This window comes from Chiloscyllium plagiosum, unplaced genomic scaffold (assembly GCF_037043375.1).
Source record: "Chiloscyllium plagiosum isolate Xiang-an unplaced genomic scaffold, Cpla_swu_hap1 HiC_scaffold_7, whole genome shotgun sequence".
NCBI lineage: Eukaryota > Metazoa > Chordata > Chondrichthyes > Orectolobiformes > Hemiscylliidae > Chiloscyllium > Chiloscyllium plagiosum.
Window position 1 is genome coordinate 38,439,216 of NW_028270145.1, and position 22,429 is coordinate 38,461,644.

The 22,429-nt window shown below is 40.8% G+C and overlaps 2 protein-coding genes across 8 annotated transcripts in view; one reads left to right on the top strand and one right to left on the bottom strand.

Moving 5' to 3' along the window:
* The window catches only part of cunh21orf58 (chromosome unknown C21orf58 homolog), a 306,245-nt gene that overhangs the window by 137,787 nt on the left and 146,029 nt on the right, over positions 1-22,429 (top strand). The gene's annotated exons all lie outside the window — the stretch shown is intronic.
* LOC122551461 (caspase-8-like) overlaps positions 7,102-22,429 on the bottom strand; it is a 140,841-nt gene continuing 125,513 nt past the window's right edge. For all 3 annotated transcript variants that reach the window (XM_087988945.1, XM_087988944.1, XM_087988946.1), the window contains exons 10-11: positions 20,848-21,334; positions 7,102-10,760 (exon numbers count right to left, since the gene is read on the bottom strand). In XM_087988945.1, coding sequence (XP_087845071.1) covers positions 10,613-10,760; positions 20,848-21,334 — 635 coding nt within the window. In that variant the 3' untranslated portion in view covers positions 7,102-10,612. The remainder of the gene's footprint in view (positions 10,761-20,847; positions 21,335-22,429) is intronic.

The following is a 22,429-nucleotide window of genomic DNA, read 5'->3' on the forward strand; positions in this document are numbered from 1 at the left end:
TCTTGCATGCTAGGCACAAAATAACAGAAGCTTTCCAATAGCTATCCATAGAATAACACAGGAAGCGGACTAATCAATTCTGTGCGTAGCACTCCTGATTTTATCCAATTTTCCCACATCTCTGCAGTATTTAATCCAGGTATGTATATAATTCCCTTTGAAAGCTGCTACTGCATCTGTATTCACAAATGACAGTGCAATCCAAATTCCAACCAATTGTTGTGTAAACATTTATCCTCATGTCACTTCTGGCTCTCATCAAGCAGCTTAAATGCATTTACCAAAGATACTGCCACACAATATCAAAGTTTCTCCTTACTTATGCAATCCCACATAACTGTAATCCTTTTTAGCGAGTTTCTTCTGAATACTTTAGGAATAAAATAAGAGCATATGTAAAGTGGCATATGCAGAAATGAGCACATACTCCCAACAGGTGCTGAACTAGTATTCATGGTCTTAGCATACTTTCCTGGCTCTTGTCCTCTACCTCAATGAAATGTACAGGATCCTCAGCTTTATAAAAACTTGCTCTGTCAACTACTTGCAACACTGCAAATTTGGAGCAATTAACTGGTATTTTTCTCTTCATTCTGCCAATCAAATCTCAAATTTTATTTCTGCAAGAATGAGTTTGATCAGCTGTTCCATATATAAATTTTAAACAAATATTGCATAACGGAGGCAATACATATACGTTAAACAAAGGGAAGCATAAGCCTAAGCATATCCATTGCAGATTTCATGAATAGTGCAAAAATGTTTAATAACAAACAAACATCAACACTTACATAGATACAGATGTGTAAAGTGGTCATGCAATTTCTATTTTAAAACTTTGTTCCATGATCACTTTCATTCACAAATAAGAACACAAAACCAGGCAATTTAATTCATTTTAATATTAATTGTCAAATTTATGTACAGCTGTGCTTTAGAACCTTGATGGGTACAGCATCACACGAATCCTATGCCCTCAGGTACATATTTTTAAAAACATTATGACTGTATCCGCCACTTTCACTGAAAGTTCATTCCACACACAAACCACTTGTGTAAAATAATTTCCCCCTTAACGTTTTTTTAAAATCTTTCTTCTCTCATCTTAAAAATATTCACCCTAGTCTTGAAATCCCTTACCCTAGGGAAAAGACACTTGTCATTCGTCTAATCTATACCCCTTATTATTTTATAAATCTTTATAAAGTCACCTCTAACTCCTACCCTCCAGTGAAAGATTTCCCAGCCTATCCAGGTGCTTCTTATAACTCAAACACTCCATTCCTGGCAACATTCTGGTAAAATTCTTTTGAACTCTCTCCTTCCTATGACGGAGACCAGAACTGGACACAGAATTCCAGAAGAGACCTCACTAATGTCTTGTATAACCTCAACATAACGTCCCAACCACAATACTCAAAGGTCTAAGCAATGAAGGCACGCATGCTAAATGCCACCTTAAGGCACGGTGGCTCAGTGGTTAGCACTTCTGCATCACAGCACCAGGGTCCTGGGTTCGATTCCTGCCTGTCTGTGTGGAGTTTGCACATCCTCCCCGTGCCTGCGTAGGTTTCCTCCAGGTACTCCGGTTTCCTCCCACGATCAAAAGATGTGCAGGTTAGGTGAATTGGCCATGCTAAATTGTCCATACTGTTAGATGCATTAGTCAGGGATAAATGTAGGGGAATTGGTCTGGGTGGGTTACTCTTCAGAGGGTCGGTGTGGACTTGTTGGGCTGAAGGGCCTGTTTCGATATTGTAGGGAATCTATTCTAATCTTAACCACCCTATGTGATGCAAACTTCAAAGAATTATGTACCTGAACCCCAAGATCTCTCTGTTCATCTCTATGATTACCAAGGCGCTACCTGTAATTGTCTTAGTCTTGTATAAATTCATGGAATCTATTATGAGGCACATAGTGGCTGAGCTCTTGAACAAAAGTGAATTGATGGAGGACAGGAAAAATTTCTGGTTGTAACAGCTGCTCCTTTTTTTGAGGTATTTTAGGTGTTGGAGGTGATTTCCATGAATCCAGGAGCAGCAATTGCTGTTTCATATGGTGTTGCATTGTTTGGAACTTTGGAGAAAAAAAAAGTCAAAACAACAGCACTTTTAAAAGAGAGAGGAACAGACAAAGGAAGCACATGGTGAGGTCAGTGCAGGAGAGAGAGAGAGAGAAAGAAACAGACACAGAAGGGAACCTGCACAGTTACTGTCTTTGCTGTTTGAATTCATGTATCGTTGGACATTGGAGTGCATCTGGGAAAATGAACAAACAGTGAAACTCACAACTAATCTTGGAGGAACCTGTCTGGGAGAGGTCACAACACAGAAACAGATAAGTGAATATTTAAACGTGGCCTAACAGTAAGTCTGCAGTAGTGAGTAGCATGGGTTCTTTCTTGATTATATATTATATTGAGATGTGTCTCTTGATTAAACTTAAAATATAAGCTATAAGCATTAATTTAACCTAGAGCATTTTGTAGAGGAATAAGACGGTGCTATTTTCTGGGTCTATAGATTGTAAAGGAGCAAAAATGGCCTTCTTGTCAGATGTGGGAGTTTAGGGAGAGTTTACAGATTATATCTGTAATAAATTATGTTGGTTGCAAAACCTATCCGATCGAATGGATCGTTTGGAGAGACCGTTAAAGGCATTGAGGAATTTACAACAGCAGTTGTAGACAGTTATAGGAAGGGGGGAAAGTCTCAGATACAGTCACATAGATGGGTTAACTCCAGGAAAGGTAAGAGAGGTAGACAGTTAGTGCAGGGGTCTTCTGTGGCTATCCCCATTTCAAACAAGTATGTTATTTCGGAAAATGTAGGGAGTGATGGATTCTCAGGGGAACGTAGCACAAACAGCCAAGTTTCTGGTATGAGACTGGCTCTAATGCAATAAGGGTTACGTTGGGTTCCAAGGGATCAACTGTGTTAGGGGATTCTGTAGTCAGAGGCATAGACAGACGTTTCTGTGGCTAGCAGTGAAAAATCAGAGTGGTGTGTTGCCTCCCTGGTGCCAGGATCAAGGATGTCTCAGAGAGGGTGCAGAATGTTCTCACGGGGGAGAGGGGCCAGCAGGAGGTCATTGTACACATTGGAACCAACAACATTGGAAGGGAAAAGGTTGAGATTCTGAAGGGAGATTACAGAGAGTTAGGCAGGAATTTAAAAAGGAGGTCCTCGAGAGTAGTAATATCAGGATTTTGCCTGGTATTACGAGCTAGTGAGGGCAGGAATAGGAGGATAGAGCAGATGAATGCATGGCTGAGGTGCTGGTGTATGGGAGAAGGATTCACACTTTTGGATCATTGGAATCTCTTTTGGGTAGAAGTGACATGTACAAGGAGGACAGATTGTACCTAAATTGGAAGGGGGCTAATATACTGGCAGGGGGATTTGCTAGAGCTGCTTTGGAAGATTTAAACTAGTAAGGTGGGGGCTGCGACCCAGGGAGATAGTGAGGAAAGAGCTCAATCTGAGACTGGTACAGTTAAGAACAAAAGCGAGTCAAACAATCAGGGCAGGCAGGGATAAAGCAGAGAACAATGTAGAACTGCTATATTAAACTGCATTTACTTCAATGCAAGGGGCCTAACAGGGAAAGCAGATGAACTCAGGGCGTGGTTCGGAAAATTGGACTGGGATATCATAGCAATTATGGAAACATGGCTCAGGGATGGCAGCTTAATGTTCCAGGATACAAATGCTACAGGAAGGATAGAAAGGGAGGCAAGAGAGGAGGGGGAGTGGCATCCTTGATCAGGGATACCAGTACTTCTGTACTGAGGGAGGATATTCCCAGAAATATATCCAGAGAAGTTATTTGGGTGTAACTGAGAAATAAGAAAGGGATGATCACCTTATTGGGATTGTATTATAGACCCCCTAATAGTCAGAGGGAAATTGAGAAACAAACTTGTAAGGAGATCTATTATCTGTAAGAATAATAGGGTGGTTATGGTAGGGGATTTTAACTTTCCAAACATCGACTGGGACTGCCACAGTGTGAAGAGTTTAGATGGAGAGGAATTTGTTCAGTGTGTTCAAGAAAATTTTCTGATTCAGTATGTGGATGCACCTACTCGAGAAAGTGCAAAACTTGACCTACTCTTGGGAAATAAGGCAGGGCAGGTGACTGAGGTGTCAGTGGGGGAGCATTTTGGGGCCAGCGGCCATAATTCTATTAGTTTTAAAATAGTGATGGAAAAGGATAGACCAGATCTAAAAGTTGAAGTTCTAAATTGGAGAAAGGCCAATTTTGACGGTATTAGGCAAGAACTTTCGAAAGCTGATTGGGGGCAGATGTTCGCAGGTAAAGGGACGGCTGGAAAATGGAAGCCTTCGGAAATGAGATAACGAGAATCCAGATAAAGTATATTCCTGTCAGGGTGAAAGGGAAGGCTGGTAGGTATAAGGAATGCTGGATGACTAAAGAAATTGAGGGTTTGGTTAAGAAAAAGAAGGAAGCATATGTAAGGTATAGACAGGATTGATCGAGTGAATCCTTGGAAGAGTATAAAGGCAGTAGGAGTATACTTAAGAGGGAAATCAGGAGGGCAATAAGGGGACATGAGATAGCTTTGGCAAATAGAGTTAAGGAGAATCCAAAAGGTTTTAACAAATACATTAAGGACCAAAGGGTAACTAGGGAGAGAATAGGGCCCCTTAAAGATCAGCAAGGTGGCCTTTGTGTGGAGCCGCAGGATATAGGGGAGGTACTAAACAAGTATTTTGCATCAGTATTTACTGTGGAAAAGGACATGGAAGACATAGAATGTAGGGAAATAGATGGTGACATCTTGAAAAATGTCCATATTACAGAGGAGGTGGTGGAAAAAAAAGTGGATAAATCCCCAGGACCTGATCAAGTGTACCCGATAATTCTGTGGGAAGCTAAAGAAGTGATTGCTGGACCTCTTACTGATATACTTGTATCATCAATAGTCACAGGTGAGGTGCCAGACAACTGGAGGTTGGCTAACGTGGTGCCACTGTTTAAGAAAGGTGGTAAGGAAAAGCCAGGGAACTATAGACCAGTGAGTCTGATGTCGGTGGTGGGCAAGTTGTTGGAGGGAATCCTGAGGGACAGGATGTACATGTATTTGGAAAGGCAAGGACGGATTATGGATACTCAGCATGGCTTTGTGCGTGGGAAATAATGTCTCACAAATTTGATTGAGTTTGTTGAAGAAGTAACAAAGAAGATTGATGAGGGCAGAGCGGTAGATGTGATCTATATGGACTTCAGTAAGGCGTTCGACAAGGTTTCCCATGGGAGACTGGTGTGACTCCAAAGCAAGGTGAGATCTCATGGAATACAGGGAGAACTAGCCATTTGGATACAGAACTAGCTTAAAGGTCGAAAACAGAGGGTGGTGGTGGAGGGTTGTTTTTCAGACTGGAGGCCTGTGACCAGTGGAGTGCCACAAGGATTGGCGCTGGGTTCACTGCTCTATGTCATTTATATAAATGATTTGGATATGAGCATAAGTATATGAGCATTAGTAAGTTTGCAGATGACACCAAAATTGGAGGTGTAGTCGACAGCGAAGAAGGTTACCTCAGATTACAACGGGATCTTGATCAGAAGGGCCAATGGGCTGAGAAGTGGCAGAAGGAGTTAATTTAGTTAAATGCGAGGTGCTGCATTTTGGGAAAGCAATTCTTAGCAGGATTTATACACTTAAGATCCTAGGGAGTATTGCTGAACAACCAGACCTTGGAGTGCAGGTTCATAGCTCCTTGAAAGTGGAGTCGCAGGTAGATAGGATAGTGAAGAAGGCACTTGGTATGCTTTCCTTTATTGGTCAGTGTATTGAGTAGAGGTGTTGGGAGGTCATGTTGCAGCTGTACAGGACATTGGTTAGGCCACTGTTAGAATATTGCATGCAACTCTGGTCTCCTTTCTATCGGAAAGATGTTGTGAAACTTGAAAGGGTTCAGAAAAGATTTACAAGGATGTTGCCAGGGTTGGAGGATTTGAGCTATAGGGAGAGATTGAACAGGCTGGGGCTGTTTTCCCTGGAGCGTCAGAGGCTGAGGGGTGACCTTATAAAGGTTTATAAAATCATGAGGGGCATGGACAGGATAAATAGACAAAGTCTTTTGCCTGGGGTTGGGGGAGTCCAGAACTAGAAGGCATAGGTTTAGGGTGAGAGGGGAAAGATATAAAAGAGATCTAAGGGGCAACTTTTTCACGCAGAGGGTGGTGTGTTTATGGAATGAGCTGCCAGAGGAAGTGGTGGACGCTGGTACAAAATCCAACATTTCAAAGGCATCTGAATGGATATATGAGTAGGAAGGGTTTAGAGGGATATGGGCTGGGTGCTGGCAGGTGGGACTAGATTGGGTTGGGATATCTGATCAGCATGGACGGGTTGGACTGAAGGGTCTGTTTCCATGCTGTACATCTCGATGACTGTTTGATAAGAAAGAATGAAAATGGAATTGTAACACATAAATCATGTCTATTAATTATAGCTGAATTATGAGGAGGTCCCTAGCATGGCACACAATTAGTAACATGGACTAGTAGAATACAGTTGATAGGTGCCAAATAAGAGACTGCTAACCAAAATGGAAATACAATACATGGAATCAGAAGCAATTTATTGATAACAATGGAATGAGACAGAAAGCAGAAAATTTCAATGCCAAGATTGATTGACTTTTATTTTGCAAGAGTACTCAGGAGAATGGTGATTAAATGGAAGTAATATGCAGATCTGCCACTGAATGGTAGAACAGGCTCAAGGGACTGAATGGCTCCTTTTTGACCCCAAAACATCTATCCTTCATATGAGGGAGAGCAAGAGAATCTTCAGCATTAAAGCTGCAGCCTGATAGCAAAAGAATCATGGGGTTGAAAGCCACAGTCAGAATTTCCAGGGGTCCATCCCTTTGTGCTTCCAATGCTGGCAGTCATACTTAAAAAGGTTATATGACTGTAAAATTGTCTAATTTGTTGGACAACTGATGATGATAATGATTAGATTTCCTACAGTGTGGAAACAGGCCCTTCGACCCAACAAGTCCACACTGACCCTCCAGAGAGTAACCCACCCAGACCCATTTCCCTCTGACTAATGGGCAATTTAGCATGGCCAATTCACCTGGCTTGCACATCTTTGGATTGTGGAAGGAAACCAGAGCATCCGGAGGCAACCCATGCGGACACAGGGAGAATGTGCAAACTCCACACAGACAGTCGCCCGAGGCTGGAATTGAACCTGGGACCGTGGTGCTATGAGGCAACAGTGCTGACCACTGAGCCACCATGCCGCCCTAATCTCCCAGCATTTGCACCAATCTCCCTCAGTTAATGTGGAGGTCTTTGCAAGTTCATTGGCAATTTGGTTACTCCTGAGTAGTTCATGATGATGCTGTTTTTGGAGTGGTTTGCTGCTGACATGAGGATCTGACAGTGCTGACAGTTTCAGTTTTAAAAGGAGGCCCTTGCCATTACGATCTCAAGAACAATTCATGATGTGCAACAAACGTCGGCCTTGCCCGCAAAGCTCACATCCCACAAATGAATAAAAATAAATTCCTTAATTCTGCCTAATTCTGTGGTACCTTGTTAAATATTTTCTTAAAATGTCTATTTACCACAAGTATTGCACCTGTTGTATGCAGTATTTATTATTTCAAAGTAATGTAAAATATTGATCAAACCTTGTAGATAGACAAAATAATTAAGATTTTTATTTTTACAAGTGAGTAATTTCACGATGTTAATGCACATGAAATGATGGAAGTGTAAATAACAGATTGCAGTATTGGTTTTGAAGAAGTAATACCCTCTCAGCTTTTTATCACATTAAGGTTTAGAGAATGACTTAGCTATTTCATTCCCAGCTTCACTTAGTGCTTGTAAACTGTCAGGTCCTGCTAATTTGACCACCTTAAGTTTCAACACTTTCTTTTGAAAAGTAATTTTCACTGACTATTTTCAAAAGAGTTCTATAAATACTCCTTTACTTTGTGGTATTTTATTTGATTTTATCATAGTTTTATGGAACATGTGGAGAGAACAGAATTGGGAGTCTCTCGCAAAGTTCATGTTCTTGGGGTGTGTCATTTTGGTTCTTATTTTCAATATCTTTTCCAGCAATACCTGGACGAGGACCTTCAAACTGACTTCCTCAGTGAGTCGTCTACTTACTTTTTCATGCTTCAAACCCATTTTTCTGGACTTCAAGCCTCTCTCAGGTTTTCCGACCTACATTCCATTTTGTTTGTCTTTTTTCCCTTCTCTTTCTTGAGTCATGGTGTAATACTGGCAGCCCTCTTATACCGTTCTGTGTAACTAACATTTCTATGGTTTCTACCTTTGCTTCATACAAAAGCCGAGGATACATTCCATACGGAGCCAGTGGCTTACCAACTTTCAGCAGTGCTACACTATTTCCTCTATTATTACCTTGCCCAGATATTCCCACTCCCCTTTTAATGTAACCTTCACATCTTTTGCTTCTTTTGTGAAGACAGATGCAAAGTAGTAATTTAGTTACATTGCTTTGGGTTCTTAAAAGCCCAACCATTTTTCAAGTTTACACTTTATATCTTCATGAAGTGTTTTAGGATTAAATTTAATACTGCCTGCTATTCTTATCTTGTAATGTCTCTTTGCCTCTCTTTTTAGCTTTTTTTTTCAATTCCTTCCTTGACTTTCCATAATTTTATAGAGCAGAGTCATACAGCACGGAAACAGACCCTTCGGTCCAACTAGTCCACGCCGAACATAACCGACAACTAAACTAGTCCCACCTGCCTGGTCCTGGCCTATATCTCTCCAAACCTTTCCGATTCATGTATCTATCCAAATGTCTTTTAAACATTGTAATTGTATCTGCATTCATCACTTTCTCAAGAAGTTCATTCCATGCACAAACCAACATCTGTATAAAAAAAATTGCTTCATGTGTCTTTTATAGATCTCTCATCTCACCTTAAACATTTGCCCCAGTCTTGAAATCTCCCATCGTAGGGAAAAGACAACTACCATTCACTCTCTCTATATCTCTCATTATTTTATAAACTTCTATCAGATCGCCTGTCAACTTCCTACGCTCGAGTGAAAAAAATCCTCGCCTATCCAGCCTTCCTTTCTAACTCAAACTATTAACATCCTGGTAAATCTCTCCATATTGATAACATGCTTCTTATAACTGGGCGACCAGAACTGGACACTGGGTATTCCAGAAAAGGCCTCACAATGTCCTGTACAATCTCAACACAACTTCCCAACTCCTATACTCAAAGGACTGAACAATGTAGTCAAGCATGCCAAGCACTTTTTTAAGCACCCTGTCTATATAGAACATGGACATAGAACTAATTTTCCTGATTATTAACTGAGTTTTGTTCCTGACATTTGCTTTAAGTCTCCATTTATAGTTTTACATGAACCTTTATTTCCTTTTATCGCATTTTGTTAAAATCTGCCTATTTTGTGGAAAGATTCTTCATGTTTAGGGCATCTTATAATTAATCAATGCAAGAATAGGTTGTCCCTCCCTTCCCCACATCAAATTGCAAGTATGTTAAAATAACCTTGAAACTGTGGCAACTTCCGCTGACTTTTTTTACCCGGACTGTACACAGACTGGGTAAAGGTGCCTCATACAGTTCAGGGTGAAACGTTTGTGCTGATGCAACAATGGCAGGTTGACCTACATCATGCACTTCCAGATTTGATGCCAGTACTAACGAAAATTTTTACTTCAGTGCACTTTGAGACAACAGCTTCAGTCCCCCGGAGATTTCCTGGTCAGACTGCAAGGGAACTACCTAAACAATTCTCCACAGGCGTGTGAAAGGCACAGAGACAGGAAGATATAATCACTCTTGTTGTATCCTGGATATGTGACTCATCTTCTTGCTAGAAAAAAAAAGTGCAGTTGTAGACAGTTTTAATTGGATCATCTATTATGGAGAATGTCATAATAGACCTACAGGTTATCCTTATGACCACGTTTTCCTATTTGCTCCAAAGGCATAAAATCAGCAAAATGCCTTGAAGTCATGAGAGGTGGTCTGTCAACGTAAGCCTGTTTTTCTTTAAAGAGCCTATTACACTGACTGAACTGCTACTTACATCAGAGAAAACATATTATTTTAAAAATATAAATTAAATACTAGGATTCCTCGAACACAGCATGTCTTCAGTCTGTTTTTTGAAATCTTTTAATCTTGCATTAAAATCAGTTTATTTTCAAAACAACGATTAATGGCATGGAAATCTTAAGGCATCCACAGAACCTAAGCAGAATTTTCCTCATCGTATTAATAGTTTGAGTGATTTGATAGGTCCATCTAGGTTACATTTGATATATGGAGGGCTGTTGTGGAATAAAGATGGTGTCCTCACCTCTGAACCAGAAGGGTTCAAGTCCCACCTGTTCCAGAGTTATAATTACAAAAGGTTTAAACAGGTAGATGAAACATTTGTACACTTGCTATGTTTGTAAACAGTTATAGGGTCCACAGGTACTGCTGACATTTAATGATGGACAAAACCCATTTTAAAGTCAAACTAGCTTGCTGAATTTCCTCCTGAGATATCAAATACAGACATTCATTCCTGTGTGGCTGAAGTTGGATCAGCTGTTTAAATTCCTTTTAGAAGGGGGCAAAATGATCAACTTCTTGGATAGGGTGAATCTTGGCTCCGGAATTTGCTTCTTGCTTTGATGTTTTTCACTTACTTTCTGATTCACTACGGTCAGAATTGTAAGCAGGTCTTCTCCTCTGGGGAGGCAAAAAGAAAATTGGAAGTGTTAGTAAGCAGACAGAAGAACCACATGTCAATATTAGGAATTCCGGCTTGCGGGGGCAGACAGGAAAGTGGTGATGAGACCACAGCCAAATCAATCATGATCTGAAGAAGACTCATATCAGACTCAAAACATAACTCTGTTTCCATCTACAGATGTTGCCAACCCTGCTGAGTTTCTCCAGCAGTCTCTGTATTGGTTTCAGTTATGATCTCATTGAGTGGTGCAGCAGTCTTGACTGGCCAAATGACCTGTATCTGTTTTGAGGTCATAAATTCTAATCTGCCATGTACTCTGGTAGGAACATAGTGAGTTTAAAAAGATCTGGCAGGATAAAAAAAGCAACAATGAGTAACTTCAGTCAGTCTCAAAACACACTATATATCTCAAATAAAACTAAGTCAATAGACTTAGAAGTGGGGCATGTGTTGCTGACTTGTACTGCGATGCAACACGTTATTGACCCAAAGGATGTTGCATTCAGATCAGCTACATATACATTTAGGATACCATTCTTTATAAATAAATAGAATTTGAAAGAACGTTTGCCCCCAATAATGTCGCATTTACCTGTGTACTAGGAAACAAGAGAAAGTTATATTTGATCTTGAAAAGGCAAACTTTAAATGAATGAAACAGAAGGCCAAGAATAGGTCATTCTGCTCCTTCAGTCCGTTCTAACATTCAATTAGACCACAGAATCACAGAATTGTTAGGACAAAGAAAGAGGCCATTTGGCCCATTGCCAAATTTCACCTGCCACATCTCCTGCCTTTTCCCCATATAACGGCACACAATTTCTATCCAAATAGTCTTTTTTAAAAATAGAATAGAATCTCTACAATGTGGAGACAGGCCCTTCAGCCCAACAAGTCCACACCCACCTTTCAAAGAATAAATCACCCAGACCCATCCTATATCCTATATTACCCCTGACTAATGCACCTGACCTACACATCCCTGAACACCATGGGCAATTTAGCATGGCTAATTCACCTAACCTGCACGTTTGGATTGTGGGAGAAAACCAGAGCACCCAGAGGAAACCCACGCAGACATGGGGAGAATGTGCAAACTCCACACAGACAGTCGCCCGAGGTTGGAACTGAACCCGGGTGCCTTGTGCTGTGAGGCAGCAGTGCTAACCACTGAGGCACCGAGCCGCCCCAAATCATCTAATCCTTTCTTGGATGCCTCAATGGAACCTGCCTTCACCACATTTCCAGGCAGCGAATTCTGTACCCTAACTACCTGCTGTGTGTAAAAGCTTTTTCTTAGATCGTTCTTGCTTCGTTTGCACTTGACTTTAAATCTATTCCCTCTAGTTCTTTTTTCTTTTAGTAACGGGAACAGCTTGTCACTAACTACCCTATCCGGCTTGCTCATGGTTTGAAAACCTCAATAAAATCATCTCTCAGCCATTTTGTCTAACTTCTCCAAGCTTGTTATTCCTGGAACCATTCTTGTAAATTGCTTCTGCACTCTCTCCAATACACTCACATCTTCCCTATAGTGAGGCAACCACAATTGTACATATCTCTTGAGGTATAACTGGGTTGGGGGAGTCCACAACTAGAGGGCATAGGTTTAAGGTGAGAGGGGAAAGATTTAAAAGGGACCTAAGGGGCAACGTTTTCATGCAAAAGGTGGTACGTGTATGGAATGAGCTGCCAGAAGAAGTGGTGGAGGGTGGTACAATTACAATATTTAAAAGACATCTGGATGGTATATGAATAGGAAGATTTTGGAGGGAAATGGGCCAAGTGCTGGCAAATGGGACTAAATTAATTTAGGATATCTGGTCGACATGGACAAGTTGGACCAAATGGTCTGTTTCCGTGCTGAACATCTCGATGATTCTAAGTGTTTTCTATATGTTGAACATCACTTCCAAGTTAGTTTAACTTTGGTGGTGGGGAAACATGTAGAAACAATTATTGGGGATAGAATTTGTAATCCATGGAAAAAGATGGGTTGATTAGGAGGAGTTAGAATGGATTTCTAAAGAGGAACTTGTGTTTAACTAAAATGCTGGAGTTTTTTGTATAAGTAACAGAAAGGGTCTGTAATTGCTGGGATTATCCTTACAAGCTTTCTTGAACAATGCCATGATTTGGAGGTGTCGGTGTTGGACTGGGGTGGGCAAAAGTTAAAAATCACACAACACCAGGTATTAGTCCAACAGGTTTATTTGGAATCACTAGCTTTCAACACGCTGCTTCCTCATCTGGTGGTTGTGGAGCAGAATCATAAGACACAGAATTTATAACAACAGGATTGCAGTGTCATGGAATGTAATATTAAACAAATTTAGCTTAAATCTTTCACCTTTTAGAATGATTATGTTAGTTTTGCTTCCTTCATATGTAATTTTTTTAAAGTTACATTCTCAAGATAGCTTTTGACAATAGGTGCCATCTCAGCTCAGATGATGCATTGAAGATGTGAAGGTAAAGTCTGTCTATGTCCCAAAGTTAGGTCAGACTGATTCTATTTCTAAAGTGGGATTTACAGAATCTTACATGTATTTATGCAGTTTTTGAGCAAAATAAAATGTAATTCTGCAAGTAAATCCCACTTTAAAAATAGAATCACGAGTGTAACATGAATCCAAGGTCCCATTTGAGGCCATTCCCATGGGTACCAAACTTGGCTATCAGTCAGTACCACAAGTGACACCACTGCACTACACACACACAGACACTCCTACAGACCCATACACTCACGCAGACCCTCTCTCATACACAAGCTCTCATATGCTCACACACACTCCCCACACTCACAGGCACACAAGCACCCTCTCACAGACTTATACCCCTTTATATTCACACACATACACATACACACACTCTCTCACAGACACTCATACCACCTCACACACATACACACCTACATGCATGCATATATAAGTTTGGGGGGGTCAATTTGTACTTGCAGAATTACATTTTATTTTGCTCAAAAACTGCATGAATCCATGTGAGATTCTGTAAATCTGTTTTGTAAATTAGAATCAGTCTGATTATTGGGGCACAGACACCCTCACACAGGTCACCTCACACCTTCAATACATTATCTGGGCCGACATGACACCAATTGTTAAAGTTCAGTTGAGAATGTAACTCGAAAAAGTTCTGCAATTCACATATGAAAGAACTGAAACCAACATGTTCATTCTAAAAGATGAGAGACCTAACAAATAATCAAGGTCTTTTTCAATGTATAATTTCAGTTACATCACACTGTAAACCTTTGCTATAAATTCTGTGTCTTACGATCTTATACTCCACAACCACCTAATGAAGGAGGAGCAGTCCGACAGCTAGTGCCTCCAAATAAACCTTTTTGACTATAATTGGTGTTGTGATTTTTAACTTTGAACAAGGCCATAATGTTTGCAATCTTCCAGTCTTCTGGCACCTCCCCAAGTCTGGGAAAGACTGAAAAATTATACCCAGTACCTCTGCAATTTCTATCCCCACTTCCTTCAAAATCCTTGGATGCATCTTATCAGGTCCCAGTGTCTTGTCATGTTTAAATGCCAGCAATCTATCCAGGTGCCAACACTCTATCCAATCTACAATGATTGGCCTGCGTCTTCAATCTGTTGGAACTGCCGTGGTTTTGTTGGCCCTTGATTAACAAAAAAAATTTCAACCAGTTTTAAATTTTCGATTGTCTCCGTAGCCTCAAACATTTTCTTTGGGAAGAAGTTCCTGATTTCCACTATTTTTAAGAGAAGGAGTGCTCTCTGAATCATGCCTGAATGGACTTCCTCTCATTTTAAGGTTTTGCCTCCTTGTTTCAGACTATCTCACAAGAGGCAATAATTTCTCTATCAGTTTCTTTAGTCATCTTAAACTCATTAGATCCCCTCTAATCATTGAACTCATTGGGATAAAAGCTTCACTGATAGAACTTATGTTATAAATTAACCCTATTAGTCCTGGTATCAAACTCATAAGGAATCTAGGATTTAGTTGGGGAGGTGTTACTGTTTCAAAGTGAGGGGTCTCCCACTTAGTATGAGATAAAGAGGAATTTCTTCTTTCAAAATGTCATTGGAGGGTCATTAGAATTCTCTACCGCAGGAAGCAGTGGAGGCTGGGTAATTGAATGGACTTAGAGCTCAGTCGGACAGTTTTCTGATTAACATTAGGGTCAAGAGTTGCAAATAGAAGCATAAGTAGGTCAGTCAGTGTCTCAAGCCTGCCCTGTCATTCAATTTGTATTTTAACTTATACGCTCCCATGTACCCCAAAACCTATGATTCCTTTGTCTTAACAAGAAGCTTTTTACCTCTGCCTTCAACATATCCATTCAGTTTCCACTACCTTCTGTCAGAGTTTCAAAGTTGCAAAACCCTTTCAAGAGACCATTTCTGGGAAGTTAATTGTGCCCTCTTTTATGAAGACGAAACCAAAGTATATGTTCAATTTTCTGCCATTTCTTTGTTTCCCCATTAAAACTACCCTGGTTCCTGGCTGTAAGGGACCTACATTTGTCTTTACTAATCTAATTCTCTTGATACATTTTGATAGCTGAATGGTCAGTTTCTAGGTTCCTTGCAATTCTAATCTCATACCCTATTTTCCCCCTCTTAATCAAACATTTTGTCATGCACACACTCCAGAAAATTCTCCTCTACAATACCGTTACTTGTTTGGTTTGACAAATTTATATGTAAATTAAAGTCACCCATGATTACAGCCGTACCCTTATTGTATGCATCTCCAATTATTAGTTAATGTATTCCCTTACATCTCCACTACTGTTTGGAGACCCATAGGCAACTCCCAACAAAAGTTTCTGGTGCCTGGGTGTTTTTATCTCCACAGACACTGATTCCATATCATGATTTTCTGAGCCAATCTCCTTCCCCACTATTGCACTGATTTCCTCCTGTATTAACAATGTATACCCAAGTCCTTTCATTTTTGTCTGTCCATCCTAAATGGGCGGCACGGTGGCACAGTGGTTAGCACTGCTGCCTCGCAGCGCCAGAGACCCGGGTTCAATTCCCGTCTCAGGCGACTGACTGTGTGGAGTTTGCACGTTCTCCCCGTGTCTGCGTGGGTTTCCTCCGGGTGCTCCGGTTTCCTCCCACAGTCCAAAGATGTGCATGTCAGGTGAATTGGCCATGCTAAATTGCCCGTAGTGTTAGGTAAGGGGTAAATGTAGGGGCATGGGTGGGTTACGCTTCGGCGGGTCGGTGTGGACTTGTTGGGCCGAAGGGCCTGTTTCCACACTGTAACGTAATCTAATCTAATCTAATCTAATCTAAATAATGGATACCATTGTTTGTTCAGTCTATATTCTTGGTCACCTTGCAACAATCTCTCTGTAACTATAATTCACAGCTGTTTATATTTATTTGAGCTGCCAATTCATCTCCCTTATTGTGAATGCTCTGTGCATTAAGGCACAAAACCTTTAGACTTATCCATCTGACCTTGTTATTCATCTCAGCTTTATTTTGCAATATTGCCCCATTTGTTTTTCTGCATTCCATGTTTGCTATAACCTTTTTGTTTCCGTCCTTCTTTGCTCTTTTTTGTGTCCCTGCTTAAATTCCCATCTCCCCGCTATTAAAACCTTACTGATGGCACTGGCAAACATCCCACCAAAGACATTGGTCTCAGTCCTGCTCATATCCTGCTTGTACTCATCCCATCTTCCCCAGAACTGGTCCCAATGTCCCTGGAATCTGAATCTCTCCTTCCTACAGTATTTCTCCAGCCACATTGGGTATATCCTATTTCTAATGATAACATGGTGCTGGTAGCAATTCTGGGATTATTGCCTGTAAGGTCTTACCTTTCAATTTATGTTCTAGATCGCTATTCTCTGCTTGCAGGATCTCATCCTTTTTTTATAACCGATGTTGTTGGTTATATATTATAAATACAACTGATCACCTTCACCCTTTAAAATGTCCTACAGCTGCAGAGATATTTCTGACCCTGGCACCATGGAGGCAACCTGGAGTCTCTTTTGCAGCCGCAGAAACGTTTGTTGCTGAGTATTGAATCCCCAATCACCATAGCCTTGCCATTCTTCTTCCTCCCTTCTGTGCACCAGAACCAACCATTGTTCCATGGATCTATCTTCCACTCCTATCCTCTGCGAAGTAATCTCCTGCCACAAAATCCAAAATGGTGTACCAGATAAGAGTGGGCCACAGGCGACTCCTACTTCCTTATTGGTCATCTCTTTTAAGATCCCAGGTTGAAGTCCATCTGGCCTGGAATTTTGTCAGCCCACAGTTCCAGTTTTGCTGGATATAATAATAGTTTACTTAGTACCCCTTCCCTCGTGATTGTTCCTCTCTCTTTCCACTTCCTGATCTAAAGCTGTTACAGGAATTATTTTTATAACCTCTATTGTGAATTCTGAAGCAAATTATTTCTTCATGTCATTTGCCATTTCCTTATTATATACTATGAGCTTTCCATTCTCACTCTGTCATAATTTTGTAAATTTCTTTCAGGTCGCCCCCTCATCCTTCAACATTCAAGTGAAAACACACCATATTTTGTCCAATCTCACCCTCCAAACCAGGCAAACTGGTAAACTGTTTCTGTACCATCTTCAAAGCTTCCACATCCTTCTGGGAATGTGCCGATCAAAACCGTACACAATATTCCAAATATGGCATAACTAAAGTTTTGCAGCTGGAGCTGTAACATGACTGATAACTTTTGTACTCTGTGCCCCAACTCAGGAAGGCAAGCATGCAATGTGCCTTCTTGACCATCTTAATCTCTTTTGTTGCCACTTACAAGGAACTGTGGCTGTATGCCTAAATCCCTCTGTTCATTGATGTTACAAAGGGTTCAGTAATTTACTGTATATTTTCCTCCTGCAGTAAATCTTCCAAAATACATCATCTTGTATTTGTCCGGATTAAACTCCATCTGCCATTTCTCCACCATAGTCTGTAGTCTATCTATATTCTCTGGTAATCCTCACTAACTGCAGCTCCCCCAATCTTTACGTCATCTAAAAACTTACTATTCAGGCCACCCACATTCTCTTCCAAATCATTTATATATATTATAAACAACAGGGGTCCCAACATTGAATCCTGCAGAACAACACTATCACAGATCTGTAGTCAGAAATACATCCTTTCAGTGCTTATCTTTATCTTCTATGACACACCAGTTCTGCATCCACCTTAACAGCTCACTGTAGAACCCATGTGAACCCAGGTCTTTTGTCTCAGCCTGCCATGAGGGAACATTTTAAATGCCTTGCTAAAGTCCATAGAACATCTTCCACCTTGCCCTCATCAATTATATTTGTCACTTCCTCAAGAAACTCAAGCACACAACCTGCACAAACCATGCTAATAAATCAATATTTTTCCAAATGTGAAGGTATCCTATCCGTAAGAACCTTCTCCAATAATTACCCTACCACTGACATAAGGCTTACCAACCTGTGATTTCCCAGATCACCTCTGTTGCTGTTCTAAAATAAAGGAACAATGCAGACAATTTTCCAGTCCTCTGGGACCTCTCCTGTGACAAAAGAGGATACAAAGAATTCGTACAAGATCCCAGCAATTTCCTCACCTGCCTCCCTCAGCATTCTGTATAGATCCCATTGTGTCCTGGGGACTTGTCAACCTTCGTGCTTTTCCTTATATCTCCCATTTTTTATATTGACATGCCCTAGAATATCAACACATGCCTCTTAAGGCTCACCATCCACCATATTATTCTCCGTTGTGAATATTGATGTATTCATTAAGGGGCTCATCCCACTGAGCTAAATTAAGTATCCGCCCTGCTGGACACTTTCCCAATTAAAGGAAAATTTGGAAAATTAACAACACATCTTTTAAGATCCTCGGATGAAGTCCATCTGAACCCAGAGACTTGTCATCCCACAATTCCAATTCTGCTTAATACCATAAGACTTTGCTTCGTACCTCTTCCTAGTGATTATTCTTCTTTCCTTCTACTTCCTAATTTATAGCTATTACTAGAAATATATTTATCTTCTCTTTTGTGAAGACTGAAGCAAATTGTTTGTACATATGATCTGCCATTTCCTTATTATATACCATTAGCTCTCTATTCTCTGTCTGTAGAGGACCAACAATCACTTTATTTGTATAAAACAAAGAACTGTGGGTGCTGGAAATCTGAAACAAGAAAGTGCTGGAGAAACTCAGCAGGTCTGGCAGCATCTGTGGAGAAATAAACAAATTTAAAACCTGTGCAGAGGCTACAAAACTCATTCAGGAGCATAGCAAATACTCATTGCTAGCTTGAATTGAGCGCGGTCTCAGGACAACCCGAGACAGGCAATAAATGACAATCTTGACAACATGCTTGAAACTTCGAGAACGAAGAAAACATTAGAATGCAGCAAAAGGTCGAAGGTCTATAAGAGTGATCATAGGAAATTAGGCAGGAGATTAACATGCAGGACTTCAATGGTAGTGATTTTTTGACTACATCTATGGTCACATGTTAGTGACAGTAGGAATAAGAGGATTTTGCAGGTGAATGTGTGACTTGAGAGCTCGTGCACAGGGCAGGCATTCGGATTTTTGGATCATTGGGACCTCTTGTGGGGTGACCTGTACAAGAGGGATGGGTTGCATCTGAACTGGAGAGGGTCCAATATCCTGGCAGGGAGATTTGCTAGAACCACCCTGGATGGTTTAAACTAGTCTGGCAGTGGAGTGGGATCCAAAACAGGAGGGAGATGAAAGAGAAGTTTGAGGACAGTACAGAGGTTAATGGGAGCAAGTTAGACAGGATGGTGAAGAAGGCTATTGGCATGCTTGCTTTCGTCGGTCAGAGCATGTGTATTGGAGTTGGGACATCTTATTGTAGTTAAACAAGACATTATTGTGACTGCATTTGGAGTACTACATACATTTTGGTTGTCCTACCATAGAAAAATATTATTAAACTCGATACCTGGACTTGAAGGTTTGAGTTCTCCAGAGAGGCTGGGACTTTTTTCGCTGGAGGGTAGGAAACTGAGGGGTAACCTTAGAGAGGTCTATAAAATCATGGAGGCATAGATAAGGTAGATTGCTTTTCCCCATGGAGGGGAGTCTAAACCTAGAGGGCATTGGTTTAAGGGGAGAGGGGAGCGATACCAAAGGGCTCAGCTGGGGAGTTTTTTCACACAGAGGGTGGTGAGTGTCTGGAACAGGCTGCCAGAGGTAGTGGTGGAAGCGAGTACAATTTCATCATTTAAGAAACATTTAGACAGGTACATGGATGGGATAATTATAGAGCAAAATGGACCAAATGGAGGCAAATTTGACTAGTTTAATTGTGAAAACTGGTCAGCATGGACCGAAGGAGCTGTTTCCATGCTGTAGACCTCTATGACAAAAAGACCATATCGAGAAATTCAAAGTACAAAACAGCGTTCTTTTTAAAAACAAAACATTTCAGGGAATGTGGGCATCAATGGCAAGGTCAGCATTTGCTTCCCATCCTTAAGTAATTGCTCTTGAGCTGAGTGACTTGCTCAGCCGTTTCACAGGGTAGGCAATCTGCCATGGGATCTGGAGTTCACATGTGGTCCACAGCTGGTAGAGATGGCAGCTTTGCTTCCCTCAATGGTATTAGTGAATCAGATGGGCCTTTACAACAATCAACAATAATTGACATCGTCACCATTATTGACATTTCTATGACCTGGATTAAAATTTCACCAACAGCCACATCCCAAATGGCATGACCACTATGTCACCATCTTGCCAAAGAGGACAATCAGAAAAAGTGTTCAATGCCATCTTGCATATTTCTTCCAATACTGTAATCCTAAAAGAATACATTTTGATTAAAACATACTGGCAGTATAGAACTGTTTGTTAGCTTTCGGAAAGAATGCTGAATTGTGGACGCTGCAGTCAGAGCCAATCAAGCTTTGCTCTGATGCTCCATTGGAACATCTGCTGAAGCTCTCCATCACGGCATGCGCATCAGTACGGTAACTCATTTAGAGTTCTGGGGCCACTGGTGTCTATGAAACTGTAGGCCAATAACTTCAACAAAAGGAAGAAAATAAAACCATTTACTTACCGGGGGCATAATTCTTCCAAGCAGTTACACAGTTCTTGAATGAACCAGGAGCCTTTATGCGTCCTGTAGGAAACACAATCAGCAACAGTAGACATTCCAATCAGGAAATCTCTGTCCTCTGGGATGGAATATGTCATTGCATCAGTTTCAAGCTCAGAGCTGCTGCTTGTGAAATAGTTCATCACTTGGCATGCTCTTTGTGAATCTTGGCCTTGACATGCTTGTATAAAGAAGACCTTGGGTTTCTCCAGCAGTGAGCAACACTGAGACCCTGAAAACATGGACCTGATCTTTTTGATAGGAAGAAGCTCTCCATCAGTTCCCACAACTGCGTCTTTTTCACCATGTGAGAGGATGCAACACACAAAACAATCATTATGATCAAACGTTTGATACGTGAGCAGTACTTCTTCCATACGTTTCACTGTTAAGTTGTCTTCTCTGACTATGTTAAATCCCAACATTTTAAACACTTGAGTTAGCTTTTCTGCAAAGAAATTAAAAATACATTTATTACCTTTTAATAATATAGATAACGGAACAAAGAACCATATAACCATATAAAATAGACAGCAGTGTTGATGGAAGCATATAATTCCAAAGCCATTTTCATAAATTAAGTCAATGGATAAAACTGCAGCAAATAGATTTCAAAGTAGATAAATCTAAGGTCATCCATCTTGGGCCCAGTGGAACACATAAAGACTTTCTGATTCACATAAGTCATCAAAATATCATGACTAGATGAAGAATATAATCAAACATTCTAATCTTTCCAGCAAGAGGCTGAGAATATGAAGAAGAAATGTTAAGCTGCAATTATACAAAGTTTGATCACACCTTCAGGTGGATATACTGGCCTTGGAGGGAATGCAACTCCCACCTACTAGAATGTTATCTGGATTGCAAGCACTCGATTATGAGGAAAAATTCAGGGGTGTATGGCCAAGAAGATATCAAGCTATTAAGGGGAACAGAGTAGATGGAAACTAATTCCAGTTAGGGACAGCATGAAAAAATGCATGATCCAGAGTACATGTTGTGCCCTTGCCAGCCTCTGTGCTTTGTCCAAATGTTGTTAAACAAAGAGGACTGCTGATTTACCAACTGATAATCAGCAGATGTCCTTTCCCATTTTTAACCTGAAGCAATGAGACTTCATGGGGTCCATAGACAATGTTGAGGACTCCCAGGACAACTTCCTCCTGACTGTATACCAGTGTGCCACACCTCTGCTTGATTTACCTTGCCAGTGGGACAGATGGTGATGGTGGTGTCTGCGACATTGTCTGTAAGGTATGATTCTGTGAGTATGACTATGTCAGGATGAGATGAGAATCACAGTCCGTAACATTAAGGCAACATTCGAGCAAGTATGGCATCAAGGAGCCTTAGCAAAACAGGAATCAAATAAAAAATGGGTATCAGGTTCAAACTCTCTGTTGATTAGAATCATACATAGAACACAGAAAGATTCTTGTCATTGTTGGAGGTCAGTCATCTCGGTTTCAGGACATCTCTGCAGGAGATCCTCAGGATAGTGTCCGAGGCCCAGCCATCTTCAGCTGCTTCATCAATGACC